This window comes from Rissa tridactyla, chromosome 5 (genome assembly GCF_028500815.1).
Source record: "Rissa tridactyla isolate bRisTri1 chromosome 5, bRisTri1.patW.cur.20221130, whole genome shotgun sequence".
Lineage (NCBI taxonomy): Eukaryota > Metazoa > Chordata > Aves > Charadriiformes > Laridae > Rissa > Rissa tridactyla.
This window is the reverse complement of record NC_071470.1, coordinates 73,760,013-73,777,331: the sequence shown is the minus strand read 5'-3', so window position 1 is coordinate 73,777,331 and position 17,319 is coordinate 73,760,013. Positions and strand designations below refer to the sequence as shown.

General features: G+C 39.2%; 1 protein-coding gene across 7 annotated transcripts in view; it reads right to left on the bottom strand.

The window, feature by feature from the left end:
• Positions 1-17,319, bottom strand: part of ARHGAP10 (Rho GTPase activating protein 10) — a 163,580-nt gene that overhangs the window by 35,288 nt on the left and 110,973 nt on the right. For all 7 annotated transcript variants that reach the window (XM_054202145.1, XM_054202148.1, XM_054202146.1 and 4 more), the window contains one exon: positions 9,154-9,304. In XM_054202145.1, the coding sequence (XP_054058120.1) occupies positions 9,154-9,304 (151 nt within the window). The remainder of the gene's footprint in view (positions 1-9,153; positions 9,305-17,319) is intronic.

Genomic DNA, 17,319 nt, shown 5'->3' with positions numbered 1-17,319 from the left:
AAAGAAGACTGCAGTCAAGAACAGCTGCATCCTCTGTTCACTAGATGAACACTAGATGCTGGGCTGCATCCTTTTGTTCACTATTTACAGTACAAATCATCCTGCGGTAATCACACCAAGCACCAGGTGAACTCAGACATTCTTCTTCAAATTTTTAAAGTTTTCTAAATTAATGAAGTCATCTGTTTCTGAATAAATTAAGAAACTGTGTACTTTTGTTTATCACATCACTGAAGCTGGGCAACAGAATTACTTATTACTCACCACCTCCAGACTACAGAAATTGTGCTACTTAAATACGTAAGTTCCCAAACTAAGGTGAAATCACATAAAAGCAAGCTAATAATGATCTATTATTTGATTAAAAATTATCACGGAGAATGCTAAAACTAAACAAGAGAGTTACTTCACTGTTCCCGAATAATGGGTACTTTGGAGGTCAAATTCCTGTAAACACTCAGAAAAATAGTTTTATATTACCGCATTTCATTATCAAGAAGTATCCATTATCCTCACTGGGTAGCAAATCCTACCCACCGCAGCACTGCCTTAGTATGCAGTTAGTTCTTAAATAGATGTTGACATTATAGACTTATACGCCCTAAAACCAATAGAGCTTTCATGCAGCAAATGGACAGCAGACAACCCACACGTCCATCAGTTTCATGCCGTCTTTCAAAACACATGCAGTAAGAATTAGATCTCTACGCCAGCTATTTTTTTTCTCTCAGACAAAATAATTAACGTGACTGTTAGAGTTGACTACAGTTTTGTCCTAGATAAAGACCGACTTTGATATATTTTTCCAATGCGTGCGTGCACAAGCATGTGTATCTTAGGCACAAAGTAGTTTTCCTGTAGAAAGGTTGTTTTTCCCAACTCCACAGTGATTCAGATACATCAGAAAAAGGAGGAAGCTGCACTAGACAGAATTTGCCTCAAGACTGGCTGATGCAACTCAAGAATTGTAGCCAGAAAGGTGGGTGTCTGAATTGGGGCTAGGAAAGGGAAAGAAATGTGCTCATCTGCAAGCTATTTAGGGGCAAGTGGGGTTTTGGGACCATTCCCCCACCCTCCTCCTTTTTGATACTTTTTTGTTTATTTCTAAAACCCAAAGTTCACTTTTAAACAAGCACCTTTCTAGACATACACTTAGCCTATAATAGCAAGAGATTATTTCAATAAATATCTCCCTCACTGCAGGTCCTCTCTCAAAATTCAGGAGAAATATTGCTTGGATTGCTTCTTTATGTCAATAAAATCTGAAAGACACATAGAATTGTAGGTAAGCCTTTTGCTGAGCAAGCTAAAACGGGTAAAGAATTCCAATTTATTCCTCAAGCTGTGGATAAACAGTTCAAGACACAGTCATGGATACAAGGTTGGGGTGTTAACGTATAACACATAATTAAATTTCAAAACACAACAGAAATCAGATACAAGCATGCAGAGGGGTTCCTCTTTGGATTTGTGTATACTATGATAACAAGAGCAGTATCTAAACTCAAAGATTACTCATTTTTCACGAGCGCTTGCTTGGCAGGAAACCACACATGACCTCCAGCCTTACCAGGCTGGCCAGATGCCACACATTAATTTCATGGCTGAAAAATGCACTGATGAACTGAAGCCACTTCCTGAAAACTCTGTCAGATAGTAAGATAAATGGAGTGCCCCACAGGTTTCACAGTTTTTTGGTAGCAGAGTGTTTTGGGTTTCCATAGGTGCAGGAAACGTTTACCTATGGTCCAGACCTGTATTGAAACCTACCAACAGAACAGCTCTACTCTTATCAATGAGAACGACCGTGAAAAACTAAAACAGATCAAAAAGAGGTACAATGCCATAATCAGGGCTAAAAGTTTCCTAAGTGAGACGCACTTCTTAAATGGCATCAAAAACTCCGAAGTCCGTGAAAATATTCTTCCACATTTCCTTTTCTTTTGTGTTGGCAATTCAGCCACTGATCAGCTGGAAATGTCTCTGTAAGGGTCCTTCCACCCTCAAAAGTAAGGTGTTCAAAAACTCTTTTCCTGAGCTATCAAACAGAGATAATACTGTGCTGTTGTCTCCTCTTCTCTTGATATTTATCTAACTTCACTTGCGATTACTTCCCATGACTTATTAAAAGAAGAAGTTTCTTACCAGTAATTCCACAACCCATTGTGGTACTTGGATAATGACAAAGACTAACTGCTCTCACATTGTGTAAGTGATGGCTCTCACAGGAAAGCCACTCTGAAACGTTTTCAGTGTGCTGCTGACCCTTGGCTGTGCCTCCTTCCTCATTTTGTTCACCTCTCTCCTTTTTGCCTTAACAGTGGCTTCAACAGAGGAAAGGATGAAGCAGGATGCCTATGGCTTATTAAAAAGACAACTGAACACAAGCTAAGCAGCCCTTAGGGAAGTTTTATCAGCTGTTCTAACCGAATATCCAGGTGACATATTTGGTGAGGAACCTCCTGATGTCCTATCTGAGGGTAGCGATTAGGAAGACAGATTTTGCTACCTCAATGTAGTTAGGTCAACATTTTCTTCCACTATCCATGCCTCTGAAACTCTACAGTTAGATGTCTGCAAGTGCAATTTTTTTATTTTTTTCTTAAACGTCTGGCAAGGGCTCAGGGTTGAACTCAGCTGCACTGTGGAAGGGAGGCCGTGGAGATGGCTCAAGGAGGTTGTGCCACACACAGGCAGCACCAAGCAGTGTTGATGGCCAGGGAGACAGAAGTGGATGCACTCATCATCAGTGAATTTGGAACTGTTACAGAACAGCGGAAACCCACTTGCTCAGAGGGATAACCAAACTTGCCAGGCATCAAGCATCTTCTTGCTTGCAGATTCCCACTAACATGGTCTCTGAGGCTAATTCACTTGGCCCCAGTCAAGTAGTCTTAGATGAGACTGCATTCCTAGCCAAGCTAGTCCCACCACTATTACTTCTCCATGATATCCCCTAAGTACTCCTTCAATCTCATTGTTGGTTCAGTAATTGCAAGTACAGCTGAGAAGGAAAGAAGTGATAGTAACGTAGTTCACCTTGCACTAAGTGCAACTTTCAAAAGGAAATAAAAGGGAACTTTTCAAAAGAAAACAGGAAATAAAAGGGAAAAAGATGAGCAAACAGGACAAAGACTTCCAGAAGCTAATGGAAGAACAAGAATGCCTTTTTTTTCTGACCGAATGAAGAACACTGACAGAGTGGGAGCAAAACAGGAAGAAGAATCATGTTTTCTAACTCATGCCTTTCAGAAAGTTCACCACCTCCCCCCTTCCAAGATCTCTCCTATCCACCGTCACCAGTGAAGGGAAGCAAGGGCACCCCATGTGAGGAAACATCTTATTCAGTGCAATGCACCCTCTCGTCCATAAGAAACTGACTGAAGACCTGAACAGCTTCAAGTCTTCATTCTACTCTTGTGTGCTGGGTGAGAGCATTTACTTTCAACCAACAGAGGCTGGCCAGGGCACAGCTGGCATGTAGCAAAGATACGTCAGTGACTTCCAATGCCCAGGATTAATGGCTTTTAGCATGCCAAATTGGCCTTCTTACAGTATTATGGGCCCTTGCATGTCTGTGTGCAGAAGGTAGAGAATTAAAGAGATAATGGATTATTACAGGATATCAGAGATTTTTAATAATGCCTGGCCTCAAGGAAAGACTGACCCTTTTTCCTGAACTCCCCATTCCTTCTTTAAATTCAGATTTTAGTTTAAAGTCTATTCATATTTCCTTTCCCTGTACCTCTGACTCCCGTTGTGTGCGTGTGTGTGCACACGTGAACGGTGTTTATTTTGAACATTTCTACAGCCTCTAGATTTCATGTACTGGAAGCGGACAAGCACTGGCGATGATACTAAGGCAATTATCACACCAGCCATGAAGATTTGACATACTTCATTTGAAAAGAAGTAAATGTTAGGAGATGTTTACTACATTATGACAGTTAAATTTGATTTCGGATAACTGTGCAGCAAGTAGATTGCAGCAAGTAGATTTCTTACAGGTATAACAATGGCCATACAATGTATATTGTGTATACAATGCATGGACCAAAATTATTCCATACCTCCAAGAAAATAAGTACCTTCTATGGACCCAAAGCTTTCCAAGCAGAAGTTGATTATCTGATAGGACCGTATACATACCTGCTATTATCTAAGAAAAAGCTTTACCTTTACTGGCAATAGCTCAAAAGGACTTTTACTTTGCATAGCACTCATCCTACTCGGACCCATCAGGTGGAAAAAGCTCTGATAGACCATGCAGAATTGCAGGAACTATTCTTGCAGCGAGGTGAAACATGAAGTATCTTAAATTCTACATGGCAAACAGAATCATCCTGATCTTCCCCTCACAACTGATACTGGTGCCCCTATTTTGTAACAGCATAACTGTATGCTCTGCTCAGCTGTTAACAATAGCTTTGTAAGCAAGTGTTACAAGCCCTTATGGCTTTTTGATATGCCTATGTAGCTGCTTTTCTTTCCATTTCCCCTGCTATGTGCCAGGTTACAGAAACACTTCCAAGCAGCAGATTCAGAAATAGAAAGAGTTCAAGGCCAGGTTTCACACCTGCAACCTTGCAGCTCTGGGCTGTTCCAGCCCTGAAGACCAGTCTCATTACTATAAACCCAAGGCTTCCTCTAACATCCAGGTTTTATGTTCAGTAATTCCAAATTAAGTTTATGGTTTTTTACTTATTTGCTTGGGGCAGGAAGGGATGGGAGGAGGAGGGAAAGGGAATATTGCATGCAAGCTATATAACCATTACATGTATCACATTTGACTTTGATGAAGTAATTTAATTGAATGCCACAGTAATTCATGCAAATTAATTTATCATCCAATTTAAGACACCGTCTCACTCCAATTCCCACCAAAAAAAAAAAAAATATCAAGAAAAGGAAAAGCTATTCCTGTTCAGCACTAACATACCATCATACCATTCATACTTTGGCTTCCCTAAATACTTCAGAGGGTAATACAAGTTAGCATGAAGTTTTAAAGTGTTAAATAAGCTGTTCTAGCTTTTATTTCTGTTGGAATTCTACACAATAATCTGTTTTCTAAGGGACTATAAATATAATATTTAGTTTACAGCAGCAGCAGAAAGCTATTGCAAACACGCCATATGCCTCCTGAGTTACAGAGTGGGGGGATGGGAGACAAACACCTTAAAAACAAAACAAAGCAGCCCCTATGTGATACTCGTGTGCTATGTCCATGTATGTGCCAATGAGAAATTTTGACACCTAGAGCGTATTCAAATAGAATAAGGCATCAGCAAGCCTCGAGCAAGCCCTGTGGCTTAAGAATTATATTTTGGTTTGTTCAGAAAACAAGTTGTTCTGTAGTTGGACAAATTGCCACGCAAGACCCATTTCTTGACTCCAGGTGTGATATATGCAATTCATGCTGACCCTCTGTTCATCTTGGACAGACTGCTTTATACTGCCTACCTTACACAGAAACTTCTCTTGTTGTGTTGCTCTAGTAGCCCTGCAAAATAGTTTAATAATCTCTAAGTCTCTGGTACAGAAAAAAGTTAAACAAAACAACAAACTTTATTTTGCTACAAGATGAGAAAAGCCTATAGAAACTAAAATAAAATTGGGAGGTAACGAAACCGTAACTCTGCATTGCCCTCTAGAAGAAATATAAACAGAGCTCTCTTCTGATATATACTGACTGTCAAAATGGAAAATAAAGACCCAACGACATTTTCAGAAGAACAGGATAAACAACTCGCTGTTCTAGCTAGCAGTCTTTCTGCATAGAGAGACAGAGAGAGAATGCAAAGTCGTTTGTACACAGCTGAGACTGTAAGCCACAGGAGTTTCTGCATTGCTACTTAATTCACTCTAAAATTCATTCAGATAGTAGAAGGGAGGAAAAAAAAAGAATAAAAAAAAAAAAGAAGAAGAAGAAAAAAGCTATTTCCAGACAAAGAAAAAAAAAAACCACCACCAAACCCCATGTCTTCATTTTAGAAGGCAAGAAACCTCTGGAAATGATCCTAATGTAAATCTCAGACAAATCTGCATTTTGCTGAAACAAGAACTTTGGGTTTAGGCCACGTATGAAAGTAGCTCAGAGTTCCCCATTAAAGTCTAGTTCTACTTGAGACACTGAGGTGTCGAAAAACTTCAGAGTGAAAATTTAGTAACTAGCTTACCACAGAGGAAAGAAGTTGAAAGAAAAACAGACAGTATCATCTGTGACTTAAGTTTGTCTTTCAGGAAATGAAGATCCTTACGGTAGTAAATATAATGCTTGAATTGTTTGCAAATGGGTTTAATCATCTAATTGCCATGTACAAGGAAAATCTATGCGCCATCAGAACTCAGTACAGCTCATTACTAGAAGGCAAAATAAAGATTTTTATCAAGCATAGTGTGTGTTCTTCAGCAATTTTATCTATCAATATTTATGTCACTTACAGCCCTTTCTGGGTGGTTGCTGCATACATTTTGTGTGCAGTCAAGAAGCTTCCTGACTGCAAACGTGCTTTTAAAAAGAAAAGCTGGCCCGAACCCTGCATTTCCAATTCAAGCAGTGGATTCTGAAGCCTGTTAACTCCCCGGAGCAGCTGATAGTTAAAGACTTGTTTCCGCTTTTCTAACAATTTCCTGGTTTGCATAACAATCCTAAAAGAAACACACTCAAGAAGTTTTCCAGCACAGAGAGATTTTGTCTCCAACATACTTCTAGTTTCAAGGCACAGAAAATATTTATATACAATTACAATAACCTTAGAGATATACTTGTCTACAAATATATTTACATATAAATATGTATCAGCTACTTGGTTTAAAACAAGATTATGATAATTTTGCCATATCCAGGAAATACAAAACACTGGCTTATGCCTGGTGCTTAACTCATGCCATTGTGAATAAAGAGGGGGGAGGGAAGGGGTTTAATGTTTAATTTCCTGTTAAAAACACACACAGGATAAAATCTTCCAAAGAGCAGTTATAAAACATGCATTTGTTAGCCAAGAAACTAGGTAAATATGGAACGAAGCCCAGGCTTGCTTTTATTTCTTCCCCCCCTCTCCAAAGAACAAAGTAACTGAAGGCCACGGCGCGTATTTGGAGTCACTGAGCTCTACTCAGTGACTAGATAATTAATCAGTCTGGCTGATTTATGCACCCTGTATCCAGTGGGGTAGTTCCTTGGATAATGCAATGACACAGTCGGGCTCATATGCATATGCCATGCGTATACTGCACATGTGCCAAACAACCATTGGTATCAACTACTGACTACCCTGTTGACACAACTGTCTGGCTAAACACAAATAAAATAAGCATTAGCACGTAGTCAGCACCTACCAACAGCCAGTTTCTAGCAACAACAACAAACTGAGAATACCGCTACCTTCAGAGGCGGCTAGAAACACTACAGATATTTTTTTTAGAAGTCACAAGGGGAAATATTATTTTCAGATACCACTGAAATTTGGTGCCATCCAACCCGGAACTGTGACTTCACCTTCACTGTGATTCAGCCTCCATCAAAGTTCTACCACGCATAACGATGTATTAGGTTATTCTTTAATTCACCACACTAGGACTCCCAGACAGGTACCAAATTTCTGTATGATATATAACAATCACAGCCTTTAACAATCCCAGTTCTTCGCTTTGTTGAAATGCCAGAATTGGACAAAAATATGGACTGTATTTAGGGAAAATTGAACATTTATAACCGTTTTCAACAGTAACACTGTGTTTTTGTATCTTACAATAAAAACAATCCATCGAATACTTTTTGTCTACTGTGTTAGGGTCAGAGCCAGGTCCTCAGTGCACACCTTGCAGCATGGAATTAGAGAAGTTGTGGTACTTCTTGCAACCTGCTGGGATTCCCATTCAAAATTAGATGTAAACAACTCTGTGAGTGACTTCAATTTTGTTTTGTTTTTCAAATGAGGATAAATTTATTATTGCAGATATAGCTTAAGAGCTTTCTTGGCTTTTGGTAGCATGTTATTCAAATTAACAGAGCTTAAGCTTTTTAAGCAGATGCACCTTAAACACCTTCTAGTTAAGGCATTTAATTTCATATTTGATGCAAGAAAAGAAAGGCACAGAGATTACGTATCTCTCTGGTGAATTAAACCTGATGGCAGGCATGCTGAATTTCTTGCAGACTCTTTGCAAAACTGTCTTTGAGACAATAAACAGTCCTGAGTTTATTTCTAAAGCCTGCATTTAACAGCTGTTGTAGGCATTTGTGCTCTTTCCTTAAGAAATCAACCACTGTTGACCACTGATTTAATGACAGTTCATCAGTGAATCTCATACTACTGCATGAATTCAAAATGTTCCTGTTTATTTTCACTTGCTGATAACTGGACTTTGTGCCCTGATCCCATGATTTTTCATGTGAAACGACAATTGACTAACAACATTAGGAAGGAGAAAGGGAACAGGGTGGTGAAAATCTGTAAGATAAAATGAGCCCTGACTTGCCCTCTCAGTACTGTACGTACCCCCAGGCAATGAATTTTCAGGAAAATTATTATGTTTCTGGCCAACAGTCAGAATATATAAGATGTTATACACCCTTTGCCTCACTGTATGTTGCTATTGCAGACTCCATGCAAAAGCAAGATTTTTTCTTTCTTTGCTTCTCAACAGTAAGACAAGTTTACAAGTATTTACTGCTGATTACATGAAGGTATTAAAGATTCAAGTGAAGTACTAGTATTCTCCAGTGCGGTGGTGACCTGAGCCTTTAATCCAGATGAATTTAACTGTAGAGTGCATTAGCTCTTCCCGTAAAAGATGTGCTTTAATTTTAGTTCTCTCTCCATTTATCTTATGGCTGTGTCATCTTCAGTAGAGGTCAAAGAGACTTCCCCAAAGAAACAAGAGCTGCTTCTTTTTTAGAGGGGAAAAAGCATATTTAAGACAGTTCGTCCTACTTTTAAACATGTCACAGGACAGTACTCTCTATACTCTCCTTTCTCTGTACTCTCCTTGCTTCTTTACATGTTCCAAAGCAATTAAACAAGCATGCATGCACATGCACGCGCATGCACACACGTATACAAATGAAACATGAAATAAAAACACCTACTGAAGATAGCATATATAGCCCATCTGCTGCAAAGACTGAAATTATTACTAACATCTTACCATCATCCAGCTCAAGACAGAGATTGTACACAGCTAGAGGCCTCTTAATACGTTGTCCTTGTCGTCTTGATTGCCTTGGTGGGGCATTTGGAGGAGATACTGACATAGAGATTGGCTCAGGGAAAGTGGCATCAGGCAGGGTTTTGAAAATCTGCAATCAAGAACACAAAGGGTGTTAATTATTTATCACGAAGAGCAACCTGTGTAATGCAACTGTAAACCATTATCAAACAACATTTGTTTTGGATTTCATTCAAAGCAGGCGGGAGCCAAAAATCCATTCCTTCAAGTTTGGGAGTATGCCGTGGGCCTTTAATGAGTGCTTTTAAAATAAATAAATAATTATAATATGAAAATAAGCAAGAGCACTATCTACACATTAACCAAGCTGCAAATCAGTCAATCCAAAGACAAAATACTTGCAGCCACACTTGCCAGCTAGGACGGAGGGGAAGGGGAAGAAGGGGGATACTAACTTTATGAACCAGTAACCAAAAAGCTTTATAGCTTTAGCTAGGATCTATAATTTTGCCAGAATACCCATTTTAATTTTCAAAACTTGCGATATCATTATAATAGTGTCCTTTATAATAAAAAAAAAAAACAAAACAACCTCTTGAAGAGAGAAAGGGGCAAATTTAGAGGGGAGGAGTTTTTAGGAAGAGATACCATAGTAACATACCATGTGAAAGTTTTTTCAGTTAACTATTGAATATTGAGTCATATTTCTATTAAATGATGGTATTCACAAAGACACATATAAAAAGGATTTCCTTTCTTGTAATCATTTTATCTTTTGAGTCATGACCATTAGCCTAACACTCCATACAAAATACCATGGCATTTCTCTCTGGATTAACCAGCAATGCAGATTTTCTCAACCTGATAGCATTTCTGCTTTAATTGTCACATACCGTGTACAGTCTAACGATGCTGATTTACTTCTAGAAAATTACCAGTACGCTGACGTACAATTTAACAGCAGCCTTTTACAAGTGATCACGGCAGATTCCCATGAACAAATTAGCTTAATATCTACTTCATCAAAGACAAACCAGCAGATAAGGAAAAACACAAACAGCAGCTATACAAGAAAAGCCGTATGTTTGTATGGCACTTTACAGCAACGCAACACGGTAATACAACAAGATGTAATGAAACAGTACATGGTGATCTTTTACCCTGCAACTTTACGCTGCCACATATCTGTATATGAAATATTATAATGAAGAGAACCGTAATGAATCTTCAAAGGAGAAGCTTTTTATAAAGTAGAAATTCACGCAGAAGGTAAAAAGAGATGCCACAGAAAACACATTTTTGGATTATTACAGCACATGCCAGGTGCAGCATGAAGCTAAAAGCCAGCCAGGCTACTCTACAGCGAGAAAAACGCCGTAAGGATGCTGTGGTAAAGGCACTCAAGACATCATGTTAAAAGTATAAGAAACTCTACATGCCACCATATCCTGGACCGTTAACCCTGAATATTAACACGTGTAGGAATAAGATGACCCAGGAACCCCTGTATATGCTGGCTTATAGCTGCTAAATCATCACTCTCCTGCTGGCAGGCAGAAGACTGCTGGTAGAAAGTAATCAGAAACACCATTTTCCATGAAAACTCTGGAACGATGACCATATTGCCAAAACTGGGCAACAGTGGGCCAGAAGCCTTTATATGGTGTGCAAAGGAAAGCTCCAGTGAAAAAGATTACCTTCCTTCCCAATAAGCGAACATTGCTTGTGGGGGAGGTAAAATGATGAAATTACATTCCCATACCTGGGAACGTAACTTTCCCATACCAGTGTTAAAAAACTGGCTCCCACTCCTTCAAACACCTATGAACATGGGATTGAGAGAGAGCGTCAAAATAGCGCAAGGAACTCTCTAAAAACAAAATGTTTATAAAGCAGAAAGGAAACAGTCCAACCTGGTTCTCCCCAGTACAGACACGGCAGCACTCTCAGACAGTGACAAAGCTCTAATTGTGCTCAGATTGCTAAAGCCATTTCTTAAAACATGATGCAATATATAATAACGAAATCTAATGTGCACCTACATGGCACTTGGCTAATAGTACCACACTGCCCCCTTATGTGTAAATACAAGGGTAGATTGAGCAGTTTTAGGGATAAATATTTGCTTCGGAAAAATTCAAAAGTACCAATACTTTAAATGCCATCTTTTCCATGGATTAAGTGTTGCATTTGGGCTCTCTGGTAAATAACTCTTTGCCAAGAGGTTTGAAGCATGTTGTTTACTATGTCACATTCCGCAGCTGTGTTTATTTGTACAGCCTTATCCACACATCTCCACTGAAATTAATGATGGTGAGAAGAACAAGAATTCCCCAGGAGTACTTTGTAAGAGATGAGCTTTCTTGTATGCATTTAGGTGACTTGCACAGGTAGCAAGAAAATTCTTAAGCATTTCTTCCTTGTCTCACAAATATTTCAGTATACTCTTCTAAAACTATTAGCACGACAAACAGCCACAAAAGCAAAACACAACCAAGAAAACCATAAAGGTGATCCTTGCTCGATGATACACAGTGCCAGACAGGCAACAGGATAAGGAATTGGAGACAGGTACGAAACCAAGTAGATTTCTAATTGCAAGTAGATATGTGATGTGAAAAAAATGTTTGGCGGTTTGTTCTGTTTTAGGGAGGAAAAACCCCTATACAATAAACAGGAGAAGTCACAATTCAAACAGCAACAGTCCAACACGTGCTAGCTAGCTAACTTCATAGTGATACTGGTGGCAGGTCGTCACGAGCTCCCCAGAACAGTTCTCTCTCCTCCAGTAAAACAAGTTAGGGCTACTGAGTCCTCTCTTTCACTGTCAGGATAAGCACATCACCTCTACTTTTAATTTTTTTAGTGGCGAAGCTGTGCACCAATGTTTCGCCACAGCGCTGCTCACTGCAACCCAGTGCTACCCAGTCACAGCGCTGGGTTGACAGCAGACAGTCTTAAGTCTAAGCTTCCTTCTGCTGACAAGACACTCAGGCGGGCATCAGGCCTATCCCCTATTTTAGGTTACTCTACTCTCAACTTCTTGTTATAGCAGATTGGTAGGGAAGTTACATTTCTGGGATACGGTCAGTAAGCAGTATATCGCTTTCTAGGGAGCAGAGATCACCTCCCGAAAACTCCTGGGTGGTAGCAGGAGGCCACCTCTTCTCCTCGCTCACTGGGAGCAGGGCAAGGCTCCACACAAACTCCATCTTGTCACTCCTACGTTTCCCTGATGCAGCGTCACAAGCTGTAGCACTTTCTTCCTCGTGCTCACATTCAGCATCTGTCTCCACAGAGAAGAAAGGGATTCCTGAAAGAAGTATTTAGATATGAACTAGAGAAACACAACCTCTTGCCTTTCTGCAGAGCAGATTTACCCATGCAGAGCAAATTGAGACTGTCACACTCGGCAATGAAATCACCAAGTATCATGAGTTGGCCTGCAGGATTCTGAGACACGCAAAAACAAACAAAAAAAAACCCACAACCCCAAAAAACAGCAGACACAACCATCACTAAGATGATCACTAATGTTTTGGGGTTTTTTTACATCTAAAAGAAACAGGAAACATCCTGCCCTCAGGTGTTCCATGAAAAAGTATATTTGGGATAATTTTTGCTCTTTCAAGCAGCTCACCCCTACTTTGGTATTTTCTTTTTGTCTTTTCAGTAGGAAAATAAAATCCAGTACAGCCCATCCATAACCAGACCTGCTTTCTCAGTAGCAGAAATCTCTTTCTGTTGCAGGCCAAAGCTACATCTCCTACCACAGTTTTACAAAGCTGAGCATCTGAAAAACAAGCAGAAGGCCAACCTCTGCCCCAAGAAGTGCACATACAGCATTCAGCTTCTCTTTCTTGCTTTGTTTTCACTTAAATAGATAAGTACTTTTCATCAAGCCTTAATGGATATTTGTCTGCTGCACTGACAGAAGCATTGTAACGTCTGCCTAAGAACAGGGGGTTGGAGGCAAGCTTTATCTCAGTTGTGGGGAGAAAAGGTTTTTTGGTTTGATTTTATTCAATTTTGCTCCTAGCTTTGTTAGTTATTTAATGCCACTGAAGTATAAATGTTTCACAGCTAATAAAAGATGCTTGCTGCAAGTGACCTGTCGTCAGAAGCACACTGCATATGCAGAGAAGATGGAATTCACAATCATAGACACACAAGGTACTGCACGAGCACCTGAAACAGTACAAACATTCCCGTGTTTTGACTGACTGCACAACACTATAGGACCCCACCTGACTAAGTTGCAGAATATCTTCTTGCACTGCAAGCTGGTGCTATCAGATGCATGGTGAGGCAACCACACATGTCCAACCGGATGGAAACCCTCCCATAGGAGAACAGCATTGGAACATGCTATTTAATAGAAGATTTCTTTGCTACTCAAAAAAAAGCCTCCCTTCAAGTAAAAGTCAAGTCTACCATCACCACGCATCTGGACTGCAGAAGTTACCACAGCCTGTATAAAGACAAGAATGAAGTCCGCTCATTGAATTACCTCATTCAAGAAGCAATAAAACCAACCTCAAAGGTTAAGGAATTCACAGTCGCATCCAGCATCACACAGTTTTTGAGACTGTGGCCTAACTGCATTAGATTTACAGAATACCAGTTCTCTACAATTTAGTTCTAAAAAGCACTGGTATCCCGCTATTCACCTAATTGGGGGCAAACTCAGAAGCTAAGTGAAACAATTTACTTACAGGAAAAGACTAACACATGTAGCACTCAAAGTTTTATCATGCCACATATCCGACTGTTAGTCAGTCCTATCCGAGTTAGTCCAGTATTTTAAATTGTTGTTTAGGTCTGATCTTACATGAAAGCAGAATTCAAAGGTGCACTTAAATGATGGATCCGTCTTCAAGCCTGCAGTGTAGAAGTTACAACAAAAAAGATGAGACTCTTGTCTAACTATTTAAAACATTGCTACGTTTGACCTATTTCTCTCTATGCAACAGTACAAAATGGGTATTTTACAGGGCTAAACAAACCACAAACGATCTTGGACATATACTGCTAATAACAGCTCTGTCTAGAGCAGTCTGCCCAAGACCATCCCTACATACAACCATTCCAATTCCTAAACCTGTGTCCCGCAAAGTCTATGGAAGCATTTCTTGAGAGTAATGAGCCAAACTCCACATATTATCATACTGCATTCTACCAGCAGATCCACATGGCAGCAGCCCAAGGAAATTTGCCAGATTCCCCTTAATCTGCAACAACAGTGTTGGACTCCAGATCCTGAGCTCTTACACTAGAGCCAATTTTAGAAATTCAAAAAAAACATGGCTGGGAGGATTTAACTTGGCCTATTCCACAAGTTTATGACTAGATGTATAGTTGTACATGGAAATGCAGATTAGATTCTGCTGCTACAAGAGAATACTGATCTATTCTTTCTGGTCTCAAGCAGAACTAATTAATGAATTTCAGTATGTTTGCCAGGAATCACTTTAGGAAAAGACCCAGACATCAGGTCATCTCTGTCTGCTTTGTATCACTGGGGTAATTAAAATTTCCTCTAAAAATCAGTGGGAGGCAAACAGCAAGGACAGAGTGGGATGAAAAAGAGGGGAGAAAAAAACTGGAGGCTTAGTAATAGAGCTAATGAGGATAAACTTATAAAAAATCATTAACAGCTTAAAGCTGTGCCATAATTTCGTCGCAAGACAAAACCCTCATTCACTCTCATAACACCTACCACACAGAACATGCATCTAGTCCTTTGAATATATGAAGAAGAATCGGAGCACCAGAAATCGCTGCCTAATGCAGAGGAGGCTAGAACCTGCAAGGTCATTCCAAATTCTTTGAAATTCAGCTAGTGGTATAGCCTCTACTACTACAATCAAATTTTTTTTTGGAGGACAGTATTTCTCAAGACAAGAACAACATCACTAGAAGTTTTTATTTGGGTAATTTCTGTTCAATACATACTTGATTTGCAGTTGGTAAATAAAAGAAACACACACAGATGCTTCAACTAACATTTATTGAACAATATAAAACGTCATCTACCTAGGCCACATATACGGCTCTGCCCTCGTACATTTTATGGCTATTGTACTCCTTGCATTTCCATGACAATTGGCTATTAATATATGCTGATCAAAGATTATTTTATAAATTAGCAGCTAACGGGATAGCGCAAGAGAAACTTATCACCACCGTGGTCCTTTCTTGACCTAGCTCCTTTTCAATGTAATGCAAACCCAACTCAGGTTAGATCCAGTAACCTATACAAAACAAAACCCCATATATTTATATTACAGACAGAAATGCTCAAAAAAAAGAGGCCAACTGTCTTAGTGGTTCACAGTGTTCTTTTATCTTGATAAGCTTTCTAAGCTTTTCTTCCTTTTAAGATAATGAAGACGGTGGTTGTGCCATTTTTTTTGCCATTCTCTGCAAACATAAAGCAATAATATCTTTTATGTCAAGTTGCAATTTTACTGTAGATATAAGCATTTCAGGAAGTGTAAAGTGAAAATAAGTGTCTAAAAATATATTGCAGTAGCTCAGCCACTAATTGTAACGACTAGCCACTAATTGGATACTAATTGTAATCCAATTTTAACAGTAAAAAACACATTGAATACGAAGAACAGTTCTAGATTATTTTTTTCCTACTTGTAGGGATTGCAGAAGCTAACTGGAGCTATTAAAAGTTTAATCATAATAGAAATTACAAAAGATCAACTTCTGGAGAGCTAGGACAAAAGTATTATTTCAAAACTGATTTCTGCACCAATTGTAACAATTTTATAAAGTTTCTAGTGTACTGAAATCCTTAAAAATTGATTCTTTTTTACTGTAGTTTCTTTTTTGCATTTTACTTTACTACAGACAACGTTAGATCAACTTGTTTCATTTATGGTTTTAGTCAACATGATCCATTTCTTCTTCTGCTTCTCAAACACATGATTAAATAAATATAAAATACATGCACTAGACATACTTGACATCTAAATAGAATCTGTGTTCAGTGTAAAAAATATGATAAAACTGACTATTTCTAAAACTCACGTTACAAATTTTTGAAAAAGGTTTACAAACTCCTCAATAAAAATTATCAACTTAATCAGAATCCTTAAGTAACTTACCTCCCCAAGATCACCATCGTGTCCACTCCAATACAAGCGTGCCTGCCTCAAAGTAGTTACCCTGACTTTTGCGCTTCAGCATTTATACGCTGTAAAATAGGATATGCTGTGCATTGGCTTCTATGAGATTGCACAGGATGCAGATTTTCTGAGGCTTTGGAATTTGAGGCTTGAATTCCACTACAAACCACAGAACACCTTTATACAATATTCACAATCATGGGGGGGGGGGAAGAGGTGCAGGGCAGAAATCAGATCAAGAGTTGCAAGATACTTTAAGCTTCTAGAGGGCCATGAACCAGAAAGCATCAATAATGCTCTTGATGTTGCCTGGCACACTCTATTTAGCTACAGTGCAACAGAGGATGCAGCCTGAAAAGTAACTGGGTGTAAATCAAAACTAGAAACAGGAAACATCCTTGGCTGGGAGCCAAACCACAAAGCTCTATAAATAAATAAATATATAAATCCATCCTCCAAGACAGCCTTCTCTTCATTGCAAAGATACCGTTTGTTGAGACCATCTGCCTAGCAGCCTGACTACCCCTAACCAAATGAAACACTGCTTTTAGGGATTTGTGGACACTGTGAGTCTCAATCTCATACTAAAATTGCAGTATCTGCTACCTGCTCCTCTTAATACAAAAGGAACTACAGTTCCAGATAAAATGTAAACTACGAGAGCAACAAAAGAACCAAAGGAATTTTCAGACAAACCTACTGTATATGTAGACTGTAGACCCTAATAGCCACTCATTTGGCCTGACTACCTTGAATCATGTAGTTCACATTTGAGCTTTAAAGAAGAAACTAAACATAGCCTGTAAACCATGACATTACGGTCTGGAGGACAGCTGTGAAAGGATGAAAGAGGAAAAAAAACCTACCAAGGTTAAAAACGCGTGTCCTTTGATCGCTTGAGAATTACGAGTTTGTTGACTCAGCCTTTCTAAAAGTAGCACTCCTGATACACAGACTGCAGCTTCCACCGTATCACATCTCGCTCCACCTTTTAACAATTCAT